Source organism: Rhinolophus ferrumequinum, chromosome 11 (assembly GCF_004115265.2).
Source record: "Rhinolophus ferrumequinum isolate MPI-CBG mRhiFer1 chromosome 11, mRhiFer1_v1.p, whole genome shotgun sequence".
NCBI lineage: Eukaryota > Metazoa > Chordata > Mammalia > Chiroptera > Rhinolophidae > Rhinolophus > Rhinolophus ferrumequinum.
The window spans coordinates 51,385,344-51,411,508 of record NC_046294.1 but is presented as its reverse complement, the minus strand read 5'-3'; the positions used below and the strand labels follow the sequence as shown (position 1 = coordinate 51,411,508).

The 26,165-nt window shown below is 36.0% G+C and overlaps 1 protein-coding gene across 2 annotated transcripts in view; it reads right to left on the bottom strand.

Moving 5' to 3' along the window:
- The window catches only part of ACER3 (alkaline ceramidase 3), a 111,228-nt gene that overhangs the window by 13,466 nt on the left and 71,597 nt on the right, over positions 1-26,165 (bottom strand). The window contains exons 5-7 of one of the 2 annotated variants that reach the window (XM_033120669.1): positions 25,011-25,092; positions 20,737-20,772; positions 11,776-11,834 (exon numbers count right to left, since the gene is read on the bottom strand). In XM_033120669.1, coding sequence (XP_032976560.1) covers positions 11,776-11,834; positions 20,737-20,772; positions 25,011-25,092 — 177 coding nt within the window. The remainder of the gene's footprint in view (positions 1-11,775; positions 11,835-20,736; positions 20,773-25,010; positions 25,093-26,165) is intronic. The other variant, XM_033120670.1, reaches the window with a different exon arrangement.

Genomic DNA, 26,165 nt, shown 5'->3' with positions numbered 1-26,165 from the left:
AAATTTTATTGGGGAACGGTGTGTTTCTCCAGAGCCCATCAGCTCCAAGACGTTGTCCTTCAATCTAGTTGTGGAGGGCGCAGCTCAGCTCCAAGTCCAGTTGCCATTTTCAATCTTTAGTTTCAAGGGGTGCAGCCCACCGTCCCATGCGGGAATTGAACCGGCAACCTTATCGTTCAGAGCTCCTGCTCTAATCAACTGAGCCATCCGATCGCCCCTCCAGAAGCTCAGCGGCAGCTCATCGTCTTTAATCTAGTTGTGGAGGGCACAGCTCACTGGCCCGTGTGGGAATCTAACCGGCAACCCTGTTGTTCAGAGCTCATGCTCTAACCAACTGAGCCATCTGGCCACCCCTCATCCTTTCCATTTTCTCTGCAACCTCTCCCCCCTTTTTATGTTAGTACTTCTATTCTGGCCTAGTAATATTCCTACTCAGTCTCTTCTATTCTCCATTTCTTTCTCATCAAATGATGGCCCCCAGGCTGTACATGTCTGTCTCTCTTGGCTTCTGCCCTTCCGCTGTGAAGCCCGTGGCTTCCACTTTGCCGGATATTTTTTACCTGTTTGACAGACTTTGCCTTTTAATTGCTTAGCTTTGCCCGTTTCTATTTACTGTGATTAATGATATATTTTGAATTATTTCTACCCCTTTATTTTCTGCTTTATATTGTTCCTGACTTTTCTTTGCTTCCCTTTTCCCCCTTCTGATTTCTTTTGGATTCAGTTTTCATAATCCCATTTACTCTTTCATGTTTTTGAAAGTTATTGTACAATCTACTGTTTTTAGTGGTTACGAAAAATGGACATGTAAAATCTAAAATTAATCACTGTACGTACCCTCTTCCCCCCAAAAAAGACCTTAGGAACTATGTAACTAACATTATCCTCTTGTATCTCATGTTATTCTGTCCACCATTTTCGTTCTACATTTTTAATCTCTCAAATTAGATATTATATTAAAGTGTCACAATATTTTGTTTAGATAGTCCAACAGGTTACCGTTTTTTTCTCTTTTACTGTTTTTTCTTTTGTCTCAGCTCTTCCTCCTAAAAATATTTTTTAGGAGGTATTTTAGTGAGGTGTATTGGTAAACTTTGTCCATTTTTCTTTGTCTCAAATGTCTTTATCTTACCCTTGTTCTTAAAAGATATTTGGGTATACAATTCTAAGTTGATGGTTAATTTCTCTCAGCACTTTGAAGATAACAGTCTATTGTATTTTCGCTTCCATTGTTGCCGTTGATAAGTCTACAGTAGCTATTTGTTATTCCTTCATTAGTAACATGTCTTTTATCTCTGGATGATTTTAAGATTTTCAACTTTGGATTTCAGCAATTTCAACTTTAAATTTCAATTTAAGATTTTCAATTCAATTTAAGATTCAATTTCAATTTAAGATTTTCAACTTTGGATTTCAGCAATTTGAATGCTTTTTAAAGGATTCAACTGCAGATAATATCTTTTTTTAAAGTAGAAAATAATTTAATACTTTCAATTCCAACAGAAATGCTAAATGAGCGAGATTTAGGCTCTTCAGGAATGATTTATGAACATGACCACAGAATTATTTTGCCAAAGAATTTTTTCTTTTTCACATTTAGAAAGCTAGAGAATTGGGGAGCCTCTGGGCCAACTACTGCATGCAACACCATACCACCTTACCTATAATTCACAGATCAGGAAGGTGCCATCACACCTGTTTGTTCCAGAGCCATGATATGCATATGCTAGGTACATAACAGTAAATGGGTGCCTTCCTTACATATTACCACTTCTCTGAACCAAGCTGACTTGGTTCTGAATTCCAATCCCAAGTGAATTCATGTAATTGGCAGAACCTGAATGTATCTAGAACCTTACCTGCAAAGGAAATAAGGGAAATACAGCTTTTAGCTTTTTAGCATCTACATTATAGGAAGGCAGCTTGAAGGAGACTGGAACGATGCTGAGTGAACTAATCTATCACATCTTCAATAGCTGAGAAAGACTTCCTTTTATTTGTTATGCTTGTGAATTGTTTTTGAAGCTAAGGAGTCATGTCTTTTATCAATTCTAGAAAATCCTCACCTTTTATCTTTTTGAAATCTTTCCCCCCACTTTTGCTATTCTGTCCCTTTGGAACTACAATTAGATGTGTTATTTCTCTGCGATGCTTTCTGGTTTATTTCTTTAGACTTGTCTTCCAATTTAATTAATTCTCTCTTTAACTATATTTAATGTTTTACCTTATCCATTGAGGATTTTTTGTTGTTGTTGTTTGTTTGTTTTTTGGGTTTGTTTGTTTGTTTGTTTTTTACTTCAACGATCTTTCTTAAATGTCAAAAGTTCTTTAATTCTTTTTCAAATCTGGGATTTCATTTTTGATAATCTACTGTTCCTTGGTCACATTTTCATTTTTCTTTTATTTCATTAAATAATTTTAAAATACTTTATGTTTCAGCATCTGATTTGGGGAGTTTATTTCTGTTGTTTTCTGTTTCTCTTGACCTGCTTATGGTAACTTATTTTCTCCTCTGGATTTGGAATTATTCGTTGTGCACACATGTTTGATCTCCAATCTGGAAATCCTGAGAGGCCTACATTAAAGGTACATTTCTTTGAAGATAATTTGCTTTTACTTCTCTCAGCTACACTGGGACTCTATGAAAGTTGGATCAGTTTGCATTAATTTTACATTGAGGTTTTCCAGACAATGAAGGTTATGTACATTTAAATCCCAAATCTGTGTGAATGTAGAATAGTGATTACAAATTATCAGGGAGTCATTTTTTTCCTACCTGAAAGATGAATTACTGAAGGGCAAATTTTTTTCTAGTCCAGCTTTTCGCTGACAATTCATCTTTCTGATGGTCCTGGCTTTATGTGTACATGTGTATGGTGGTGGGGAAACAGTTCTAACTGCCCATCTTAAACATGCCAAAAGCTTTGTCTTCCTTTGAAGCTATTCAAATCTAAGGCTCTGATTTCCCGATATCTGTAAATATATTTCAAATTGATCATGATCTCAGAACTCATTTGTCTCCTAGTTTACAGCTCCTTCTTTAGATTTGATACTCTAGAATTTTCTTTATGTTATTTTGAGCTCAGCTATGCATTTAAAAGGATGTTTGTTGGATTTTACCCAGAATTTCTACATGTTTTGTTACAGGAGAGATTTTCAGATGTCTTGTCAAACACACTAAAAGAAACAGAAGTTTTGGGGTTTCAATTTAACTTAAAAAAAAAAAAATCTTTACCGATAAGCACTATTCTGAGTTCCAGGGGTTACCAAGATAACTAAGACTTCAAGAAACTTACAATCTAGTTGGACACACAGATAAGTAAAAATGAATTGTACTAAATGAAATGATCACCAAATGGAGATATAAAAAAGAAGCTATGGCAAGACAGATGGAAGATGTTTTTATTTCATATGATTTCCACTGTTACGTTCTTTTTATAGGTCTGTCATTTGTGTTTCTAAAAGTATTGGTATCCTATATATCAGACTTGATTTAAGGCAAGGACTATGTTTTATGCTTCTTTACATTTCCTTAAGGCAGCTAGATTAAAAACAGAATAAACGGGATTTTGGCTACTGGGAAGATGAAACAGACATACTTTTCCCTATTCTTCCCACTAAATACAATTAAAACCCCTAAACATTATATACAAACAAACATAAGAAGACTCTGAAAGGTGAAGAGAAAAAGGCAAACTGGTTAGGGACTCTGGGACCTGAGTAATACTACAGTGATAAGTTCCATGTATTTTCTTTTTGCCTCATATGTCCCAGAGTTGAAGAAACTAGAAACCCAGAAATGCCACTAGGTACAGACCAAAACAAACAAACAAACAAACAAAATCAGCAAAAGTCTGTTCTCTCTAGGCAAAGGACAAGGAAAGAGGCAGCTTAGCAAGCCAGAAAACCTTCATAATAACTGTTATTCTATAGTGAAACACCACAGAAAAAAAACATGGCCTCACCCCCATCCATTCTGCAAAGGCGGACTGAGAGCCTTTCTCATCTCATGAGATTTCCCTTCTCATCAGGCTGTAAGAAGCCCAACCTCTGCCAGGGTAGGGACAAGCAGGGAGGGGCTGGGACTTTCATCCCTACTTGGCAGTAGTAAGAGCCCCACTCCCTGTAGTGTCAGTGGAGAACACATGGAGAACCTGGACTTCCATCCTCATGTGGCAACAATAAAGTACTCTCTTTCCCCACTGTGGTGATGTCAGAGGAGACCTACTGGAGAATCAAAACTTTCACCACTGGCCAGAGGTAACAAGGTCATGTCACTGAGGTGTCAGTGGAGGCCACATGGTGAGAAATAATTAGGCACTCCTGTACCTCCCAGCCAGGGTGGTATAAAGAAGGCCTGGTAGAAAATGGGAATTCTACTCTAGCCCAGCAATAATGAGGCTCTCCTTCCCCCATTGCGGGCCAAGCAAGGCCAAGGAAGACCTGTACTCCTACCAGTATTTGGCAGTAATGAGGTGGCACTCGGGGACCTGTGGGATTATGACAAAAGATCTAGCATTCACATTATTGGTGTTCTGGGAGGAGAGGAGAAAGGGCAGGGCTGAAAGTACGTAATGAAATAGTGGCTAAAATCTTTCAAATTTGACCACAAAAAACCAAACCAAAACAAAACCCCACAAAAACAACCATATATATATATATATATATATAAACTACATAAACAACCATATAAACCACAAAAACAACCATATATATATATATATATAAACTATAAACCCACAGATTCAGGAAGATGAGCCAACCTCAAAAAGATAGAATTCTAAGAAATACACATCAAGAGGTACTATAGTCAAACTTCTGAAAACTAAAGACAAGAGAAAAATCTTGAAAGCAGTAAGAAAGACAAAAACAACTTACCTATATTATAGGGGAAAACAATTTGAATGATAGGATTTCTTATCAGAAAACTGAAGGCCAGAAGAAAGCGGAACAACATTTTTCAACTTCTGAAAGAAAGGAACTGTCAACCTAGAATTCTACATCTAGTGAAAATATCCTTCAGGAATGAAACAGAAATCAAGACATTCTCAAAAAAAAAAAAAAAAAAAAAGGGAAACTAAGAGGTTACGTTGCCAACATATCTACCTTAAAAAGATGGCTAAGAAACTTTTCTAAACAGAAAGAAAATGATGAGAGAAGGAATCTTGGAATGTTAGGAAGAAAGACAAATGGAAAGAGTGAAATACGGTTAAATATATTTTCCTTTTCCTTTTGAGTTTCTAAATTATGTTTTATGGTTGGGGCAAAAACCATAATACTGTCTGATGCTGTTATAAATGCCTGCAGAGAAAATATTTAAGGTAACTGTATTTTATATAGAGCAGGGAAAAGGCACTGTTATGGGTTTAATTATTTCCCCTCAAAAAAGCTATGCTGAAGTCCTAACTCCCAGTACCTCAGAATGTGACCTTATTTACCAACAGAATCATTGCAGATATAATTAGTTAAGATGAAGTCATCCTGGAGTAAGGTAACCTCCTTATCCAACATGACTGATGTTTTTATAAGAAGACAGCCATGTGAAGATACAGAGACACAGGGAGAACACCATGTTATGACAATAGCAGAGACTGGAATTATGTAGGTATAAGTCAAGGAATTCCAAAGATCGCCAGCAAACTACCAGAAGCTAGGAAGAGGTAAGGATGGATTCCCCTACAGGTTTCAGAGGAAGCAAGGCCTCAGGAACACCTTAATTTCTGACTTCTAGCCTCCAGAACTAAAAAACTAAAAATTTCAGTGGTTTTAAGCCATCCAGCTTGTGGTACTTTGTTATAACAGCCCTAGGAAACAAATACAGTTATGTAAATGGGAGGTAAGGTTTTTGTACTTCACTGGAACTGGTAAAATTATTGACACCATTAGACCATAATGCTATATATGTATGTAACATATATGTAATACCAAGAAAAATCACTAAACAAGCTATACAAAGAGAAACACTCACAAACACTATAGATATGCTAAAAAGGGAACTCTAAAAAATGTTCAGTTCACTCACAGGAAGATAGGAAAAAAGAAAAAAGAGAAACAAAATACAGAACAAACAGAAAACAAAAAATAAATTGGCAGACAATCCTTAGTATATTAATTATGTTAATGTAAATGACCTAAACACATCAATTAAAAGAGATTGGAAGAGTAAATTAAAAATTATATAGTGAATTAAAAACTATATGATGTACAAAGGAAACTCACTTCAAACACAACAATATAGGCAGGTTGAAAATAAAAGAATGAAAAAGATATATCACACAAACAGTAAAAAAAAAAAAAAAGCTTTATTAATATGGCTATGTTAACATGACATAAAGTAGAGTTCAGGCCAAAGCAAATGACCAGAGACAGAGAAGGGCATTACATCATGACAAAAGTGTCAATCCACTAAGAAGACAGCAATTCTAAATATCTATACACCAAACAACAGAACTGCAAAATGGGGTGAATTATAAGATGAAACAAAAATTGATAGAATGAAGGATAAACAGACAAGTCCACAATTATGTTTGGAAATTTCAACACTTTTCTCTCAACAATTAATATAACTAGACAGAAAATCAACAAGGATATAGAAGAACTCAACAACACCACTGTGCAGCAAATGAGTAATTCAGTGGACCTGGAGCGTGCAAACACTGCACATTCCAAAGAAAGGACTGACCCTTGACTGGTTCCTGGGAGGTAACCTCTGAGTCCTTGGAATACCCGATGCTATAAGACTGTCTTTGTATATCTGACACCTTGGGCCACACCATATGCTAATAATATGATTAATAGTAAATGCCTATTTTTGTTTGCCTGGAGCCCTAAGTCATGCTATATCAGTTTGACCTCTGGGTAATAAATGTAACCACGAGTATAACAAGTTGTTCTGTGTCTTGTGAGTCCTTCTAGCAAATTATTAAACCTGAGGGTGGTCTTAGGGACCTCTGATGCAACCATCAAACATGATCTAATAAACATTAACAGAACATTTCACCCAACATCAGCAGAATATAAGTAGATTATTTTCTTCCCCCCACTTCTTCTGCCTCCCCCAACCCCACTCTGGTTCAAACCGTTGTTTCTCAGTCTAGTTGTGTAGGACACAGCTCCCTGGCCCATGCTGGTATTATGAGCCTTGCGCTCCCTCTTCCCGCACCCCCCCACAGCTGTGACAGTCGGTCGCCAGTCAGCTGCTCACAGCAGCTCACGGCAGCTCTCGCTGGCTGCTAGCAGCTCACGCTGGCTGCCGGCCGCTCATTCTGGCCACCGGCCGCTCATGGCAGCACACGGTAGCCCATGGCAGCACACAGCAGCTCATGCCAACCTCTGGTCGCTCACAGCAGCCCAGCTCCAGAGAGCTGTTGTTCACAATCTTAGCTGTAGAGGGCTCACTGGCCAATGTGGGAATTGAACCGGCGACCTCGGCATTAGGAGCACGGTGCTCCAACCACCTGAGCCACTGGGCTGGCCCAGGGTCTTTTCAAGCACACATGAAACATATGTCAAGACAGACCATACTCTGGCCCATAAAATAAACCTCAACTAATTTGAAAGAAATGAAATAATAGAGAATGTATTCTTTGACCATAATGGAATCAAACTAGAAATAAGCATGATAATAGGAAAATATCCAAATACCTGAGTGTTAAACAACATACTTCTAAATAATCCATGGGTCAAACAGAAACTAAAAAACATACATTGGACTGAATGAAAATAAAAACACAAAACATCAAAATTTGTGGGACACAGCTAAAGTAGTGCTGACAGAGAAATTTACATGAAATGCTTACTAGAAAAGAGGAAAAGTCTCAAATCAATAATCTAAGCTTCTACCTCATGAACCTTGAAAATGAAGAACAAAATAAGCCCAGAAGAAGCAGAAGGAAAAAATGAAGAGCAGAAATCAATGAAACCAAAAACTGAAAAAATAAAAAAATCTGCTTTTTTAAAAGATCAATAAAGTTGACACATTTCTAGCAAGTCTGACAGAGAGAGTGAGAGAGAGTGAGAGAGAGAGAGAAGGCTCACATATCACCAATATCAGGAATAAAACAGTATATTGCTACAAACCCTGAAGACATCAAAAGAAAGCAAGGAAATACTATAAACAACTCGACACACATAAATTTTGACAATTTATATGTCAAATGGACCAATGAAATGGACCAATGCCTTGAAAAACACAAACTACCACAACACACTCAATACAAAATTGATAAACTGAATAGTCTCGTAACCATTAAGGAAATTGAATTCATAGTTTTAAAACTGCTCCCCCCAAAAATTATAGGCCCAGATGGTTTAACTGGAGAATTTTACCGAACATTTAAAGAATTAACAACAATTTTACACAATTTATTACAGAATATAGAAGAGGAAGTAACATTTCTCAATTCATTTTATGTAGCTAATATTATCCTGATACAAAAACCAGATAGATAGTAGAAAAAAATAAAACTATAAACAAATATCTTTCATGAACAGAGATGTGAATGAAAGTCCTTAACAAAATATTAACAAGTATCATTTAGAATACATAAAAATAATTTTAGGGCTCAGTTGGTTAGAGCGTGAGCTCTGAACAACAGGGTTGCTGGCTCAATTCCCACATGGGCCAGTGAGCTGCGCCCTCCACAACTAGATTGAAGATAATGGGCTGCAGCTGAGCTGCTGGAAGGGCGGCTGGATGGCTCAGTTGGTTCGAGCGCGAGCTCTCAACAATAAGTTTGCTGGTTCAATTCCCACATGGGATGGTGGGCTGTGCCCCCTGCAACTAAAGATTGTAAAAGGCAACTGGACTTGTTGCTGAGCTGCACCCTCCACAACTAGATTGAAGAACAACTACCTGGAGCTGATGGGCCCTGGAGAAACACACTGTCCCCCAATATTCCCCAATAAAATTTATAAAAAAAAAAAAAAAGAATTTTACACCATGACTGACTAAGTGGGGTTCATTCAGAATACAAAGCTGGTTCAATATTTAAAAATTAATCAATGTAATACACCAACCATACTAACAAACTACAGAGAAAAAAATCATATAATCAAATCAGTTGACATAGGAAAATAATCTGACAAAATTCAATACCCATTCATGATAAAGAGTCTCAGAAAATTAGGAATAGATAGCAACTTCCACAATTTGATCATCTAAAAAAACCACACAGCTAACATTGTACTTAATGGTGAAAGACTGAATACTTCTCTAAGATTGGGAAAAGGCAAGGATATTTGCTCTCACCACTCTTCAATTCAACATAGTCCTAGAAGCTCTAGCCAGGGTAACAAGGCAAAAAAGGAATTCAAAAGCACATACATAAGAAAAGATGACACAAACTGTCCCTATCAGCAGCAAATCTCAAGGAATCTTTAAAAGTTTCCTAGAACTATTAAATTCAGCAAGGTTGCAGAATACAAAATAAACATAAAGAAAATCAATTATATTTCAATATAATAGCAATGAACACATGGGCACCAAGATTTAAAAATACAATACCATTTACAATTGCTTGAAAAATGAACGTTCCAGAATGATGGTGCAAGAAATCAGAGATGATCCAAATAAATGGAGAGACACACTGTATTCATAGATTAGAAAACTCAACATAGTAAAGATGACAATTCTTCACAAACTGATATGCAGGTTTAATGCAATTCCTATCAAAATCCCAACAAGATTTTAAATACAGACAATATTATTCTAAAATTTATATGGAAAGGCAAAGGAACCCAAGCAGCTAAAAGAATTCTGAAAAAGGAGTGAGAAAAATCAATCTATATGATTTGAAGAGTTATTGGATAGCTACAGTAATCAAAAAAGTGTGGTGTGGCATCGCTGGAGAGATAGACACAGATCAGTGCAACAGAATAAAAACCCCAGAAATAGATCCATACAAGAATACCCAAATAATTTTTGAGAAAGATGTAAAAGCAATTCAATGGAGAAAGGATAGCCTTTTCAACCAATAATCCTAGAGAAGTTGGACATCGATAGGTAAAAAATGGACCTTGATCTAAGCCTCACACCTTATACAAAAACTTACTCAAAATAAATCACGAACTTAAATGCAAAATGTCAAACTATACAAAACTTTTAGAAAAAACATGGAAGAAAATCTAGGGTTTGAAATAGAGTCCTTAGGTTTGACACTAAAAGCATGATCCATAAAAGGAAAAGTGGCAAATTGGACTTTATCAAAATTAAAATTTTTTTACCCTGTGAAAGACCCCATGAAGAGAATGAAAAGACAAGGTACAGACTGGGAAAAGATGTTTGTGAGCTACATATTTGATGAAGGATTACTACCTAGAATATATAAAGAATGCTCAAAACTGAACTGGAAAAAAAGAAACAATCCCATTAGAAAATGGGTAGACACGAACAGACATTTAAGCAAAGAGGATATACGGGTGGCAAATAAGCACGTGAAAATACGTTCGACATAATTAGAAATTGGAGAAATGAGATAAAACCACAATGAGGTATCAGTATATATGTCATGTAAGAACGGCTAAAATAAAAAAATAGTGACTATACTAAATGTTGACAAGAATACAGAGAGACTGGGTCACTTGTACATGGCTGGTAGGAATGTAAAATGGTAGAGCCACTCTGGAAAACAGTTTGGCAGTTTTGAGAAAAACTCAACATACAATGCATAGAATCTAGCAATTACACTTGGGGGATTTATTCCAGAGAAATGAAAACGTATATTCACATAATAACATGTAAACAAATGTTCATAGCAGCTTTATTCATGATAGTCAAAACCTGAAAACAATCCAGGTGTCATTCAACAGGTGTATGGTTAAACTACGGTACATTCGTATCATGGAATACTAACTACTCAGCAATAGAAAGGCATGAACTATTGGTACACTCAGCAACTTATATTAATCTCCAGTGAATTTTGCAAAGTGCAAAAGGCCAATCCCAAAGGTTATATATACTGTATGATTACATTTATATAACATTCTTAAAATAAAAAAATTATAGAAATGAAGGACTGATTAGTTTTTTCCCGGGGCAAGGATAGGGGGTGAGGGGATGGGGTAAGAGGGAAGTGGGTGTGACTATAAAAGGACCACACAGGGATTCGAGTGGTGATGGAATTGTTCTATATCTCGACTTTATCAATGTCAAATCCTGATTGTACTATAGTTTGATAAGATGTTACCCATTAGAGGAAACTGGTAAAGGGTACAGGGAATCGCTCCTTAATTGTTTCTTACAAATGCATATGCTTCTACAATTACCTACAACTTTAATTAAAAAAAAAGAATAAACCTATAAATCATACTATTTATTTATTGTGCACCTATGGAAGGTACACACATGAATATTATTTAATCTTTATGAACTCTGTTAAGATTATCACTATTTCCTAAATGATATTTATGGAACATGGATTCTTTGTGACATTAATAGCCTTCCTTGAAACATGTTCTATAAAAGGAGTTCCTTAGTCAAGTAGTCTGAAGAACATAAAAACAATTTCTTTTACTGTAGGATTTTAAAAGGCCTTTAATATACATTATAAATATTCAAAAGGAGGCCATCATTGGAACTCTTCTTTTCACATGATGCCTTTTAACAACTTGCTCAAAGAACTAGTATTCCTTCTAATATACCATAAAAAATGCTGGATTATAGTTTTCAATCAATATCCCTGCTGGAGTTGGGTTTTATGTGTCATTTCAATTTAGGCTATAGATTTATCACCTGAATGCACGCTAATCATAGTGTTGCTGACCCAATCTACTTACCATGTAACAATATAAATAGATCGAAGTACTAATGTGAAGACCAACATTCCATACATGACCTGAATAAGAAAGGAAAAATGAAGTTAGGAAAATCATTATTCTTTGGCAAAGTATATAAAAATAGCCCTCCTAATTAAATGTAAACATTTATTATCTTCAAATATTTTAAAGAACAGAATTTTTAAAAGATATGTACTTATATAATTAAGAGTCATGCTAACTTTGATGAAAAATTAAGAGTCTGCTTGTAAATAACTGATATCAGAAGTCAATTTTAATTCTGATTGGTTACATGAAATTTTAGACGTCTGCTGAACCCTGAACAAATGTCGTAATTTTGCCACACGCTCCCTAGATCCTCCCCTTCTCTTTAGCTTCTCTTTTAGTAACTGATTCTCCTTCCCATTTTATAACAGTATAAATGTGAACTCTTTTAAACTCTGCCCCTAAATGTTTCTGCATTCATAAATGTGTCCTCTCCCTGCATTTTCTCCCATTTCTAGTCCCCAAAGAAACAGATGGCCATTTCTTCTTGACTGCGGTAAATCTAATTTGAGTTCTTTATTCCATATGCTCCTACATATTCCTAGACTTGGCTCTATCAACTAACCTCTTTCTCTTCTGTATTGAGCAATGGATAAGTACTACCATGTTTCCCCAAAAGTAAACCTGGTCTTATATTAATTTTTGCTCCAAAAGATGCATGACAGCTTATTTTCAGGGGATGTCTTATTTTGTCATGTACAATAATCTACATTTATTCAAACACATGACATCTTCTGGAACATCGTCATAACGTACGACATGTATCCGTCTGGCTGATGATCTTAACTGGGGCTTATTTTGGTGGTTGGTCTTATTTTCGGGGAAATACAGTACTACCTGGAAAACTGAACTGAATGGGAAGACTGAACTTTTAAAAGTATGAAATATTACATACAAAAAATTGGATACAATATAAAGGTACAGTTTAACAAACACTTACGTAGCCAATAGCTGAGAAAGTGCCATTCAGGTCAAGAAATGGATCCCTGTTAGCACCTGAAAATGCTGCTTGTGTCTCTTCCAAGTCCAGCCCTCTCCTTTCCTCCTTAGAGGAAACCATTCTCCTGACTTTTATAATAAACATTTTCTTGCTTTTCTTTACATATTTACTAACTTAAACTGGTCTCCTAAATATGTTCCTAAATAATATTGTTTGTTTTCCTGAATTTTAATTTGAATTGAACTGACTGAATTTACAGAATATTGTACGCATATATTTTTGTCTTGTCTTTTAAGATTCAGTTATGTTGTGTATATAGTCATAGTTCATTCATTTTTGATGTTACATACTATTTAATTGGATAATAATTTATTTATCCATTCTTGTATTGATGGACATTTGGGGGTTATTTCCAGTTTTCCAGTTTTCACTGCTACAAACATTCTTATTCACATATCCTAATGCACATGTACACAAGTTCCTCTAGGGTATGTACCTAGGGATACAACTGCTGGGTCAGAGGGTGTACAGGGTCTGACAAAAGATTATTTTATATCTTTTCACAAACTTGTTGCAACGATGTTGTTAATGTCTTTTGATATCAGAGGGATTGTTTATTATGAATTTGTACCAACTGGACAGTTAATCAAGTTTACTATTTGGAAGTGATGAAAAAGCTGCGTGATAAAGTTAGACAAAAATGACCTGAACTTTTCGCCAACAATTCACGGCTCTTGCATCACGACAATGCACCAGCTCACACAGCACTGTGTGTGAGGGAGTTTTTTAGCCAGTAAACAAACAACTGTATTGGAACACCCTCCTTACTCACCTGATATGGCCCCCAATGACTAATTTCTTTACCCAAATATAAAGGAAATATTGAAAGGAAGACATTTTGATGACATTCAGGACATCAATGTTAATACCATGAAAGCTCTGATGGCCATTCCAGAAAAAGAGTTCCAAAATTGCTTTGAAGGGTGGACTAGGCGCTGGCATCGGTGCATAGCTTCCCAAGGGGAGTACTTCGAACGTGACCATAGTCATATTCAGCAATGAGGTGTGTAGCACTTTTTCTAGGATGAGTTCACGAACTTAATTGTCCAACCTCATATATTCTGGGGACTAGAAGTAAGGGTGTCTAGAATATATTGTTGGAGCAAAGACTGGGAAAAATGAAGTCAGAAAGGTAAGCAGAAGTAAAATCTGGCTTTTCAAGTGACATTAAGGAGTTGGACTTTATCTTAAGAGCCATGGGAAGTCCGTGAAAGTTTTAGCAGCTGAACTGATCACCCAGGTATTAGAAAGATGCTCTTGTCTTGCTGGGGGGGAATGAATTAGAAGAAGGCAAGACTGATGGAAAAAAGATCAATGACAAGGTATTGCAGTAACCTAGGTGAGAGGTGGAATCTGAACTAGGGTAGTATCAGTGGGAATGGAGAGAAATATACAGGTTAGGGATGTATTTAGGGCTGGGACAGATAATTAATTTAATATGGGAGTCAGGAAGAGTTGGGAAAGTCAATGATGGTCTGGTTTATGAGTTGGGCAGTTAGGTGCATGGTGAAATTGTTTATTAGGTTAGAGAATATATGAAGAGAAGACAGACCGAGGAGAAAAATGGTGAGTTCATTTCTGGATATGTTCAGAGTGTAAGGTACGAGTGAGATCGCCAGCAGGAGTTGGCTATGAGGGTCCAAACCTTAGAAGAAATATCTGAGCTGACAACAGGCTTATGCATCGTCAGCAGCGGAAGTCAAGTGGAATGGATTGTTCAGGAACGATACTAAACATATCAAATAATGGATAAGGAAGAAACTATACCTTGGCAGTGCTATGGGGCTTTTTAAAATTAATTTTCTTCTTTTTATTATGTCCAGCTATAAAAGCTTGATTTTCCAGGCTCTTGTAGTGAGAGGTGGCCACATGTCCTTTGCAACTTTTTCAATGCATATTCTAAAATTAGTCATTTTTAAAATAAAAATAATAGAATACTGCTTTCCTGCTCCTTGTAATTTCACCTTAAATATTTTACAAGAAATTTTTTATATCTTTCCATATTTAATAATTTTTCAGCCTCCAAACTCCAAAGACTATGAAAATGTTATTCGTGTTTTCTCTCTGCTAAAGCATCCTAGAAATACACTGTATTTCTGAGACCTGGTATTTATCCTTAAGGAACCTATAGCCTAGGAAAAAAGCAAGTTGTGATTTTGTTTATCAGTAAAAAGAAAATGAAAGTGTTTTGAGAAAAGCAGAAAAAGATACATGTTTTGTTCTGTGAGTTGCATTAAGATGTTTGTGTAGAAACATTTGAAGATGGATGAAACTGAGAGGTAAAAGAGGGCAAATTAAGTGAGACAGGGCTGTAATGTGGGGCTTTGGAAAGGGTACATTAACAATAATTATTTTGATGACATTGAGGGAGACTGACTTTCAATAGTTCTTCAGAATTAACATTCTCCAGGACTCATTCCTTATGGTCTATTTCTTGAATAAACCAAAACATGGAGAGGAGTTCCAAATAACTGACCAGTTTATTTTCTACCGAGTACTTATTGTCCTGAATCATTCTGACTTTGGGGAAGAGCCAGAAGTCGCACGGTGCCAGATATGGTGAATAAGGTGGCACTATGCCACTTTTGGTTCTTCCTCCATCAAAATGACCATGAAAAGTAACATTCTGAATCAATTCAGGACATCGAGGCTGGCATGACAGCACAACTAAAGAAAGTCATGAAAGAAGAGTTCCAGAACTGCTTCAGAAAGTGGCAAGAATGATGGGATGTGTGTTGTAAGCAAGGAGTATTTTGAGGAGGATTAATGGCAATGTGTCTCTTAGTGTAATAAATTTTTTTAAAAATTTAAACATTCACTGTATTTTTTTATCATAGCTAGTACAAAAGAATGTTGAATAAAATGATGTTATTCAAGAATCTGCTGTATTTAAACAATAAAGAAAGAATTCTATACTAATCCACTAGAATAATTATTAGCTTCACGTTCGATTCTCCAGAGGGAGCTCAAGTCTTTCATTCTAGAATAAAGGCACTCAGCTCACCTGTGGTCAAGAACAATCCATCAAAGTGGGAAACAGGGATTTGTGGAGAAAGCCCCAGAGAGTGGGAATATGTGGTGGTGATAGGTAATGGGAATCAGGCATTTGGAGTTTTTGTAATGGACTCACTCATTACATTAACAACCACAAATTGTCCAACATAATAAAGAACTTCTAATAGAAAAAGCCAAGGGCTGCAGTTGGGGGAACCTGTATTTTTCTACCATCTAATTACTGCCTCACTATACAACCTTGAACAAGTCTCTTCATTTATCTTGGCCTTGGACTCGCATTTGTAAAATAAAGAAACGGAACTAGGTGTCACTGATTTCATATTCCTATAATTATAGTCAAAATAGGGGTGTAAGAGGCATTTTATTTCGGGAATTAATATGTTACTCTAATATGATAAGTCTTGTGCTTCTACAAAATTAGATGATCATTTAAATACTAATAAGCTAAATGTAGACATTAAATGTTTTATAACTATAAAACAATCATACAAGTCTCATAAGGCAATGTGATCTATTGGTAAAAATATAGTTTTTGTAGATATTCAGAGCTGGTTGAAAATTATAATTCTGTCCCAAATATACAGTCTCTAATTTATCCTACATAAAACTGTCAGAATTATCTGCAATAGATCTTATCATGTCACCCCTCTGTCAACGGCAAAAGTATAAGATACAAACTTTAGCATGACATCTAGTGCTTCATAATTTGGTTCCAGTCTTCCTTTCTCTTCTCCTGTTCTGCAGGACCCTGTATTTTGGCACTGGATTTCCTAAATAGTATCTTCCAGAATACTACTGTCCTGGGAGATGTTACGAGATACTCTATCAAAAAGAGTTCTACGGTCAAATAAATCTTGTTCAAATTCATTTCCTGTGTGAAGCCTTCCTGAAATCCTTCCTTTAATCTCTTTTTTCTCCCCAAATACATCACTTATATTTAACTTTGGGCAGTTTTTAAAAGTTGATAACTGAATTCTGGTTTACCTAAAGTAAAACATAGCTATACCTAAGTTTTACATATTCGGTCTTCCCATTTTTTCTAAGTTCATCACTTCACTAAAATCTAAATACCATTTTTCATTCTTTTTAAAAAGATACCTTTCTGATAACAAATTAGATTCCAAAGTAATCTGCTACAGGGGCATCATCATATCACGGAAGTCATATGGACTTTGGAATAAAAAGGACATGAATTCAATTTCCAGCTCTGCCACTAACTGGGTGAGAAACACTAGGCAATTACTTAGACTTTCTGCTTGACTCTCAGTTATCTCACCTACAAAATGAAGATGACAATGCCTAAATATGTTTGCTGATATTTTAGTAAGATAATAGGTAAATCAATCTATATAAACTTTATGAAAGGATATACAATACTTAGCACATAGCAGCCACTCAAAAACGTTGGTTTCTTTTGCTCATTTTCGAAGTGTGCTTACATGGTAGTTTCCTTACACCCATAATTTGTAATAAAATGGCACAAATGAAATAAAATGTATATAGACAAATTTTCACATTGTTTACATAGTGTGTTCTTTCTTGCAAACCTTGAGGGTCAAATTACTAGGGAGAGTGATAAAACACTGATATCTAGAAATAATCTTTAGGAGACATCTACTTTGGCAAGAAGATTTTAAGCAATAGTACTCTTCGAGACATTAGATGAGATCTCATCTGAGATATTCCAGTAGTGATTTATCAATTAGCTGCTTAAAGAGAGTTCACTAACTTCTTAAATGTTCTTGTAATATATGCTTTTCTTTGTTTCCTTAAGATGTAAATTGGTGTTTCTCATGAACGTGGCAGCTATGTGATTTGAGTATTACCCTTTGAAAGGCCACCAAATTAAGTAAATTGCATTTGGCTCTCTTTCGGAGATGTTTGGATCACCTTGGATTTAACACAGTAAAGTAGAGGTGTTATCAGCATTTTCTCTCTCTGGAAAGCCAACCTGGTTAGTAAGACAATCATGCTGGTTGTGACAGATACTTTTAAAGGTTTTGTTAGCTCTTTCCTTCTGATTGTATATCATTACTTATCTCTCCAGGCCAAACTCAAATATTTTCTTTCAGAACCTTTCCATGATTGTCACTGGCTGAAATTTATGCATGTCATCTTACATCTTAATATGTACTTTTTAGTACCATTACCTTGTGCTTTTCATTAGCTTATATTAATTATTTTAGATTATCTTTGTGAAATAATACTTTTTTTTTTTTTAACATTTTAAAGATGAAGGGATTGAAGAATAGGCACAGCAAGAAATTTGTCCATGGATAACAAAGTGGCAAGAAATCAAGATTCCAAATTTCAAGAAATCAAAGTGCTAAGAAATCAAGATACCAATCTCTCAAGCCAGAATTCCTTTAGATTAGACAATGTTGCTTTTTCCTCCTTTTCCATTATTTTTAAGATCGTGAAAGTTATTGTAAATCTTGTCACAAATTCCAAAATATTTTTCCACTTATAAATTCCAAAAGAATTTTTCTAAGTTTCTGTACATAAGAATATTCAGGTATATGAAAGAATGAGAGCAATACTGTGAACTTGGACAAATAGAAGTTCCTCAGAAAAAACAGTTCTCTTTTCTTAAAAATGATACCCAGAAAATAATAGGGAATAGATTTTTTTAAAGCCATAAATATAAATAGAAAGAATCGACTCTAATTAATTAACAGATCAGCATAGGATATTCTAGATTAGACATTTCAGGCAAAGGCCTCTTTAAATAAAGTTTTACAAAGTAGCAAGAAATACTATTGTATCACAATAGTGGACTACTTTCCCTAGCTTGTGTTTTAATACTAGAGTAAGTAATAATTTAGCTATATGCAGACGTATTTTATAATCCTCTCTTGAGTCATTTAAACAGACTGTGCCCTTGTCTACCTTAGCACTGTTTTTACATATTTATTACAAGACATATATACTACAATTATTCTTCTACAACTTTATCTTTCTGACCAAACAGTGAGCACCTTGAGACCAGCAGCCATATCTAATATGCCTTAGTATATTAATATTAGTTAACGTTTACTGAGTGTTTACTGTGTGCTAAGGGATTATTGCATGCATTATTTTATTTAATTCTCAGACAACTTTAGGAGATTATTATAGTAATTTTAGAGATGCAGTATAATAAGCTCCTTAAGAACCAGGATCTCATTATTTCATTCACTAGTATATCTTCTGTGTCTAGAATACAACACCTGAAACTTAAAAAGCGCAAAGAAGTTATGTAACTTGTGTGGGGTGTACAGCTCACTAAGTGGAAACTAGATTGGAATCCAGGTCTACATGACTTAAAGTCTTGCTCTCATGCCTCTCCATTTCCAACTTCCGGTTCAGAATTTGGTACTGAAAAGGTACAACACAGTGGACATACGTTGAATGAATGAATGTCTTGTACCTTCAGGTTGCTTATCCACTTTACCTACCATTCTCCTACTTCTTCACTTCTGTATCCTGATTTTTAATCTCTAAACTTAGGATATAAGCCATAGCTACAAGCTTTCATCCTGCCTCCCTTCCTATCAGCAAACATTACCACTATACACAGTGAAGAAAATATTTATTACTGGAAAAACACATGGAAATTGCAGCATGGGAAATTATATGAATAGTTTGTTACTTTTATTACATAAATATAGTGTCAAATAGGTCTAAAACACAAAATGAAAAATTGATGGCCATAAACTTACAAAAATTAACCTCAAATTTCCAAATTTGTTTTTTTGTGGTTATGATTTTTCTTTCTTATAAAGGCAAACAAAAATTTATAAAAACTGAAGTATTCTTCATATAAATAAACTTATTCTTCCTTTTTTATACTGTGTCAATTAATCTTTCTAAATAAAGAGGTAATTACATAATTACATCGCTTCAAACTATAATAAACAGGAAAGTGAATGCGTCCTCTCCAGTAACATCTACCTTAGTACATCTGCTTTCAGCTGGCCTGTAGAAAAGCAAGGCACGATCATGTGGTTTTGGAATTTATTTTAAAAAATAGATATCAGGTAGATGGTTATTGTGTAGTTTCGGTTTTAAAAGTTATAGGAACATTTACTTTTTATATAAGCACACAATATTCTAAAACTACAAGGCCTCTGATACTCCTGAAATATGTGTTTATTCATTTCTTTATTTTTGTTTGCCAGTTTGTTTAAAGAATGGTGACAGGAGTCAAACAAATCCAGGTTACAATCCTGGCTCTGCCCCTAAATAACTGTGTGACCCGAGGGCAAATTACTTAATGTCTCTGAGTTCATTCACCTAATCAAGTGAACAATAATCCCTAATTTGTAGGACTACTGGGGAGACTAGAGTCTGTGTAGTAATGAGCATTGTGCCAGGCACATGGTGGCATTCAATAAACAATAGCTCTCTTGATTTAGGGTCTGCTACTTGATTTCACTCTGGTTTCATTACGGGATGCACTTACATCATTATTCCCTACAGCAAAGTTCCCTGTGTTTGCTTCCCTCAATCTAAATAACCTCCCACCTCAAAACCTTATTAAAATATATATTAGGGGGAAAATATTCAAGAGTTTTCAGTCTATCTTTTCTAGAAAATAACATCATAAAAATGACTTTACACGTGTATGTGCATGATGCTTCCTGATTTTTCCACTTATAAGAGTAATGCTGCCCTGTATTACTGACTACCAGCAGCCAGCTGGGCCCGGGCATCGGCTGTTCCAGGTACATTCCTGTTACCTACACCTGGCTCCTGTAGGCACCTGAATTTTGCAACCTGTTTTAAACAGTGAGTTTTCTTAGGACATCTACCATCTCATTTCCAGAAGTTGTATCTATATGTAATTTACCAGAAATGGAAAACATAAGGCAGGCAAGTCTTGTTAAACAATCAAATGTGTAATAATTTTTAAGAATTACCTGATGGAATATAGGCTCCTTTACCTTAAGGTAAACCTGCAAAATATTAAAACACGCGTGAATGAAGTGCATTATGGAAGGTAAAGAAAACCTATTCCCACAATTCTGCAAATCCCAAACCTCTCCTGCGTTTTCCAGTCCCGCCACTCAGATCTGACTCCAGCCATGTAAAACCAACCAGATTGGGTGGCAGGCCGTAGGAGGGCTAGTCCCTACAGCTGAGTCTCCCCCAGTGCTGTCTTTGTCATGATAAAGGACACGTTTCTAAGCCTCCGTGGATGACTCTGGCCTCAGCCTCTGCATCAGCCTCAAGGAGGGGCAAAGATGCTCGGCTACTCGTGAGGCTATGCTGACAATCCCGTAGCTGACCTGTTCTACAGTAGAAAGAACACTGGACTTAGGAGTTACAGACAGGGGTTAAATTTTAGACTCTGCCACTTACTCGCTACAAGCCTTAAGCAAGTAAGTAGCATTTATTTAACCAAGACTCGTTTTACCTTATCTGGATAATGGGAATAATAGTGGTGAGGAATAATAAGTTAAAATAGGTGAAAGTGTCTAGCACATAATAAGTGAAAACATTTAAAACAATTTTTTTTGTGCTTTCTTCTGCTTCCAAAAACCTCTAACTCACTCACTTTGGATGCATTCCCCGTTACAAAGAAACCTCAGTTTTAGGCTCCAATGTCATGTGGGTGATTAAGTTCAATACCTATTTAAGATTTAACATACATTTATTGCCCTATTGGAGTATATCTTTAAAATGACATGGTAGAGACGAGTCAAAATTCAAATCATAACCTTGAAATGCTCCCATTGCTTACAGGACAAAGTCCAAATTTCAAAGCCTTTCATGATCTCACTCTTGCCTTTCTGTTTGGCCTCATTGTTCTCCTCTTATTTTTTTTTTCATCCTAGGCTCCAGAAAGTGCAGTGCTTTCCCAAATTTTCTAGCTTCATGCTTCTGTATCTTTACACATGCTGCTCTTTGCTTTGTTCAGAAATCCTTCCCTGCTGGCAAACACTTATCTTTCAAGATTCAGTTCAAACTATACCTCTTTCTTGAAGCCTTTTCTGATTCTTTCTCTATTCAACAGAAGCAACTACTCACCCTCCTTTGTACCCTCACTGTCCATGTATAAACTTCGAGGCACTTGTTTGTTTCTCTTCCCTACAAGGCAATAATCTCTTTGACAGCAAGGACTGTGTTTAGATATCTCTATATCCTCATTTAATGTAGTGCTGATCTCACAAATTTTATATAATTTTACAATTTCTTATTCCTAGAGGAAGTTTCTTCCCTCACTACAAGAGGAGATTATTTCCTTTAGGCACCCATAGAGCTTTAATAGAAGATGTGTATGAGACATTCTATCTCTAATTCTAAAATCAGAAAGGAAGAATGCTTGTAATCTCTGAAATTTGTTATTTCAAAATAATAATTTCCCTTTTTATAGTTTCAGATTCCCATTGTTACAAATAAAAGCAATACAAGAGTGCATGCCTCTTAAAGACTTTTTTTAAGGTAAAAGAATTATGGAGCCCTTACTATGTGCCAGGTATTAATTCTCACAACTAATATGAAATATATACTATTATTATCTTCATTTTACAAATGATGAAAACTAAAGCAGAGAGTAACCTGCCCCAGGCCCCACAGTTATAATATTAAGTAACAGTGTTGGTCCAAACTCAGATCTGATAGACTCCCCAGCCTATGTTTCCAACCACATCAGTTCTTAACTCACAAGGGGGTTTAGTCTTGACTCTGCCACCAATTCTCCATATAAACTTGGTTGGCCCGGCAAGTCACTAAAACTCTCCAGACTTCATTCTCTTCTTTGATACAGTTACAAGACTTCTTTTCACATCTGAAATTCTAGGATTCTCCCATGATTAATGAGTACGTAGTTTATGTAAAGGACTATGCAGAAGGGCAATGTAGAAGCATAAGAAAAGAGTCTATCTGTGTTCTTTCAACCTCCTATTCACCTTTTTAACTCACTAAAAGCTAGTTTCTGCCGCCATCAATCTATTTCTGACAGTATCTTTATTAAGGTTACCTAGTCTTTTAATTGAAATTGTTAATGAGTCAAACCTCAACCTTCATTTTACTCATCCTCTCATTAGAAGCAACTAATATTGTTATTCCTTCTAGAAATCTCTTTGTACTCTGTAGCAGACTCTCCTAGTTTTGCTATATCTCTGATTACTAGTTCTCAATCTCCTTTGCTGGCTCCATTTCTTCCACTTGACCCTCAAATGTCAGTGTTCCAAGTGCAGCATGATGACTAGTTAATAACACTGGAAATTTGCTAAGAGAGTAGTTTCCAGGTGCTCTCATCACACCACACCAAAAAAATGGTAACTATGTGGGAAGATATGTTCATTAGCTTGACTGTAGTAATCATTTCACTATGTATATGTTTCTCAAATTATCATGTCATACACCTTAAATGCATAAAACTTTTATTTTAAAATGTTGATTCTTATTGAAATCCTTAGGCATTAGGAAATGAGATATTCTAATTTGATTATAAAAAGAGTTTGTATACTGACTAGCTTTGAATGTCCAACAGAGAAATCAACTAACTTTTAGAGTGTAGTATCATAAATGTATACTCTCTTGCTTAACTCTATTTAAAAAAAAGTCCGTGTTGTATCTCTGGTCGTCTTAATGGTCTATGCTAGCTCTGTTCCCACGTTTCTAGTACCACCTATACCCTGACAACCCCCAAATCCACATCTTTAGCCCAGCCTACCTGGTAAACCTCACATATCAATGCTACCAGGCACCTCAATCTCAACACATTCCAAGTTGAATTTCTCTATGTCTACTCCCATGACACAAATCTTCTCATTATCTTTCCTGCAAAATCTGCTCTTCCTCCAAGTTTTCCTAACTTGGTTAAGGATCTACTATATATCCTGCCAGCCAGGCCATAAACTGAGGAATCATTCAAGACAATTCCTTCTTTTTACTCCATTTCCAGCCCCTCTACTTAGTAGATCACAAGTCCTGCGGATTGTTATTTGTGACAGCTTTCCATCCCCACAGCTACCTTCAGTCTGAGTCTCGGATCTTGCCTAAGCAAATGCAAAACTCCCTAAGTCTAGCCCCCGACTCCTCTAATCCAGCCTCCACAACCAATGTAACCTTTCTAAAACTCACATCTAATTACGTTTTTCCTCTACTTTGAACCTGTTAATGGTTCCACACTACTATGAGGATAAATATCCAAACTTATACACGGCATATCAGCGTCTTTATAACCTGACATTTGTCCAATTCACTAAACTCATTCACTCCTCACCATTTAACACATGCTCCAGCCATATTAAATGTCTCCTAATTCTACTGGTAGGCTGATGTAATTAAATCTTTCCCCATTCCACTGGCAGTGGTAATTCAAAGAGGAAAATGTAAACTCCAGTATCTGACACATAGTAAGCACTTAAAAAAATGATAGTTCATTATGTTGTTTCTGGGTTCTATGCCTGCGAGCAACGTCAGAGTCTATTAAGAAACGCTTCACCACATCCTTGTCCAGGGGCCTGGCGAATTCCTAATCAGCAGCTAAAACCCAGCTCAAGTGTCTCCTCTCTGAAGATTTCCTTGACCCATTCAAGCAATCTTCATCGATCCTCTCCATCTCTATTATTGCACTTATCTTTTGATGCATTTCTTTGTTTACACGTTTGACTTCTTTACTAGAATGTACTCCTCAACCATAGCAATTGCTTCTTAGTCATCTGTATTTTCTATGGCCTGATATGGTAGGTTTGCAATAAAAGTTTGTTGAAATGAGTATCTCTTATTATAAAATGTGATTCACTTGAGGAAAAAAAGCACCTTGGTAGGATCAGAAGTGACCAGTTATCTCAACTTATTAGAAAAAGCTAACCATTAAAATAGTCATATTAGGTCCAACAGAACAGAGCCAATCTCTTTCTCTCTCTCTCTATTTTTTTTTAACAAACAGGAGGTAGTATGTCCGTTCATGAGAAAAAATTAATTTTTTTCCATTGACACTCAATATCTGCCTTTTGACTTTTGTCCCTGTGTAAGAAAACCCCAGATTTTTTAAAAAGTTGTTTCAATGTTTTGTTGAGAAATAATACCTAAACAGGAAACGAAGGAACAGTATCTGTGAGTTTCGGGTAGAAACATTTCAGTTTGAACAGTATGAAGCAAACGCTGGAAGCAAAATGTGCCAAACTCCATATATGGCGAGTTTACACGTTTAATCTGTTAGAAACAAAATATGACTTACTGTGGTTACTATTAAACTGAATAGAACTAAGGTGAAAAGCAGATGGTAGTTTACTGAGTTCTTGACCTTGAAACATTCAAACCTTAAAAAAAGAAAAGAAACAGAAACTTGTTTTAGAATATAAGACTAGAACAAATAGAGTGCGGTGTCACCACTTGCACGCTGGATCTAGGGATGCCCATCTTTTCCTCCCACCCACACTCTCCTCTCAGAGCTCGGACTGCTTCCAGCCTCCAAGAGGCTGCGGAACCAGGAGGAGGCACCTGACTTAAACTGGGCCACTGAGAGTCTTTCTTCTAAACATTTGGAGTTTGGGAGCCAGAGACTGAATCAATTAAATGCGGAGAGTCAAAGTACAAAGCCACATGGATTCAAGTTCTGATGCTGATATCTGGGGAGATAAACTGAAAGAACAAGTAGGTGAATGAGCAGAGAAGTGATTTGCAGGGAGGAAAACATAAGATTTGAAACCACGTGGAGAGGAAGGAACAGAGAAAAGAGGGAGGGAGAGAAAGAAGCTGTCCTTCCAGTCTAGTGAGACTGTACTTCCTGCTATTGGGCTCCATATAAATTCCTCATGTCCTTACAACAAATAAATTCTCTCTTAACTCAAGCTGCTTGAGTAGGTTTCTCTGTCTTGCAACTAATGATCCTGGACTAAGGCACACTATTAGGTAAAATGTCATTGTATTATAATTGTCGCTTTACTCATCTGTCTTCCCAGCCAGACTGTGAATTCCTTGTGTGTAGGGACAAAAATCTTTTTTTCCATGTATGACTAGATAGTCACTAGGATAGTGTCTGACATACAGGAAATATTCAGTAAATAAACAAATATGAACAAATATTTGGCCATCAGTTAAGTATCCAACCTTTGAGACTATTTTTTTGGTACAAGTAAGAATTTTCTCAGTTTACTAATTAATTGGCTGTGGGAATTGGACCCAACGCCTATTTCCTTACCTATAAAATAAAGGTGGTCGCCCAGATAATTCTTAAGATTTCCTTTATCTTTAAATTCGGTAACTTGATGACTTACTAAAAAGAGCTCATCTGAAAGTATTTTTCTAGATCTGGGCAGCAAACTACAGCTCAAGGGCAATTTCTCAGCCTAAAACCATTTTTGTAAATAAAATTTTACTGGCACACAGTCAC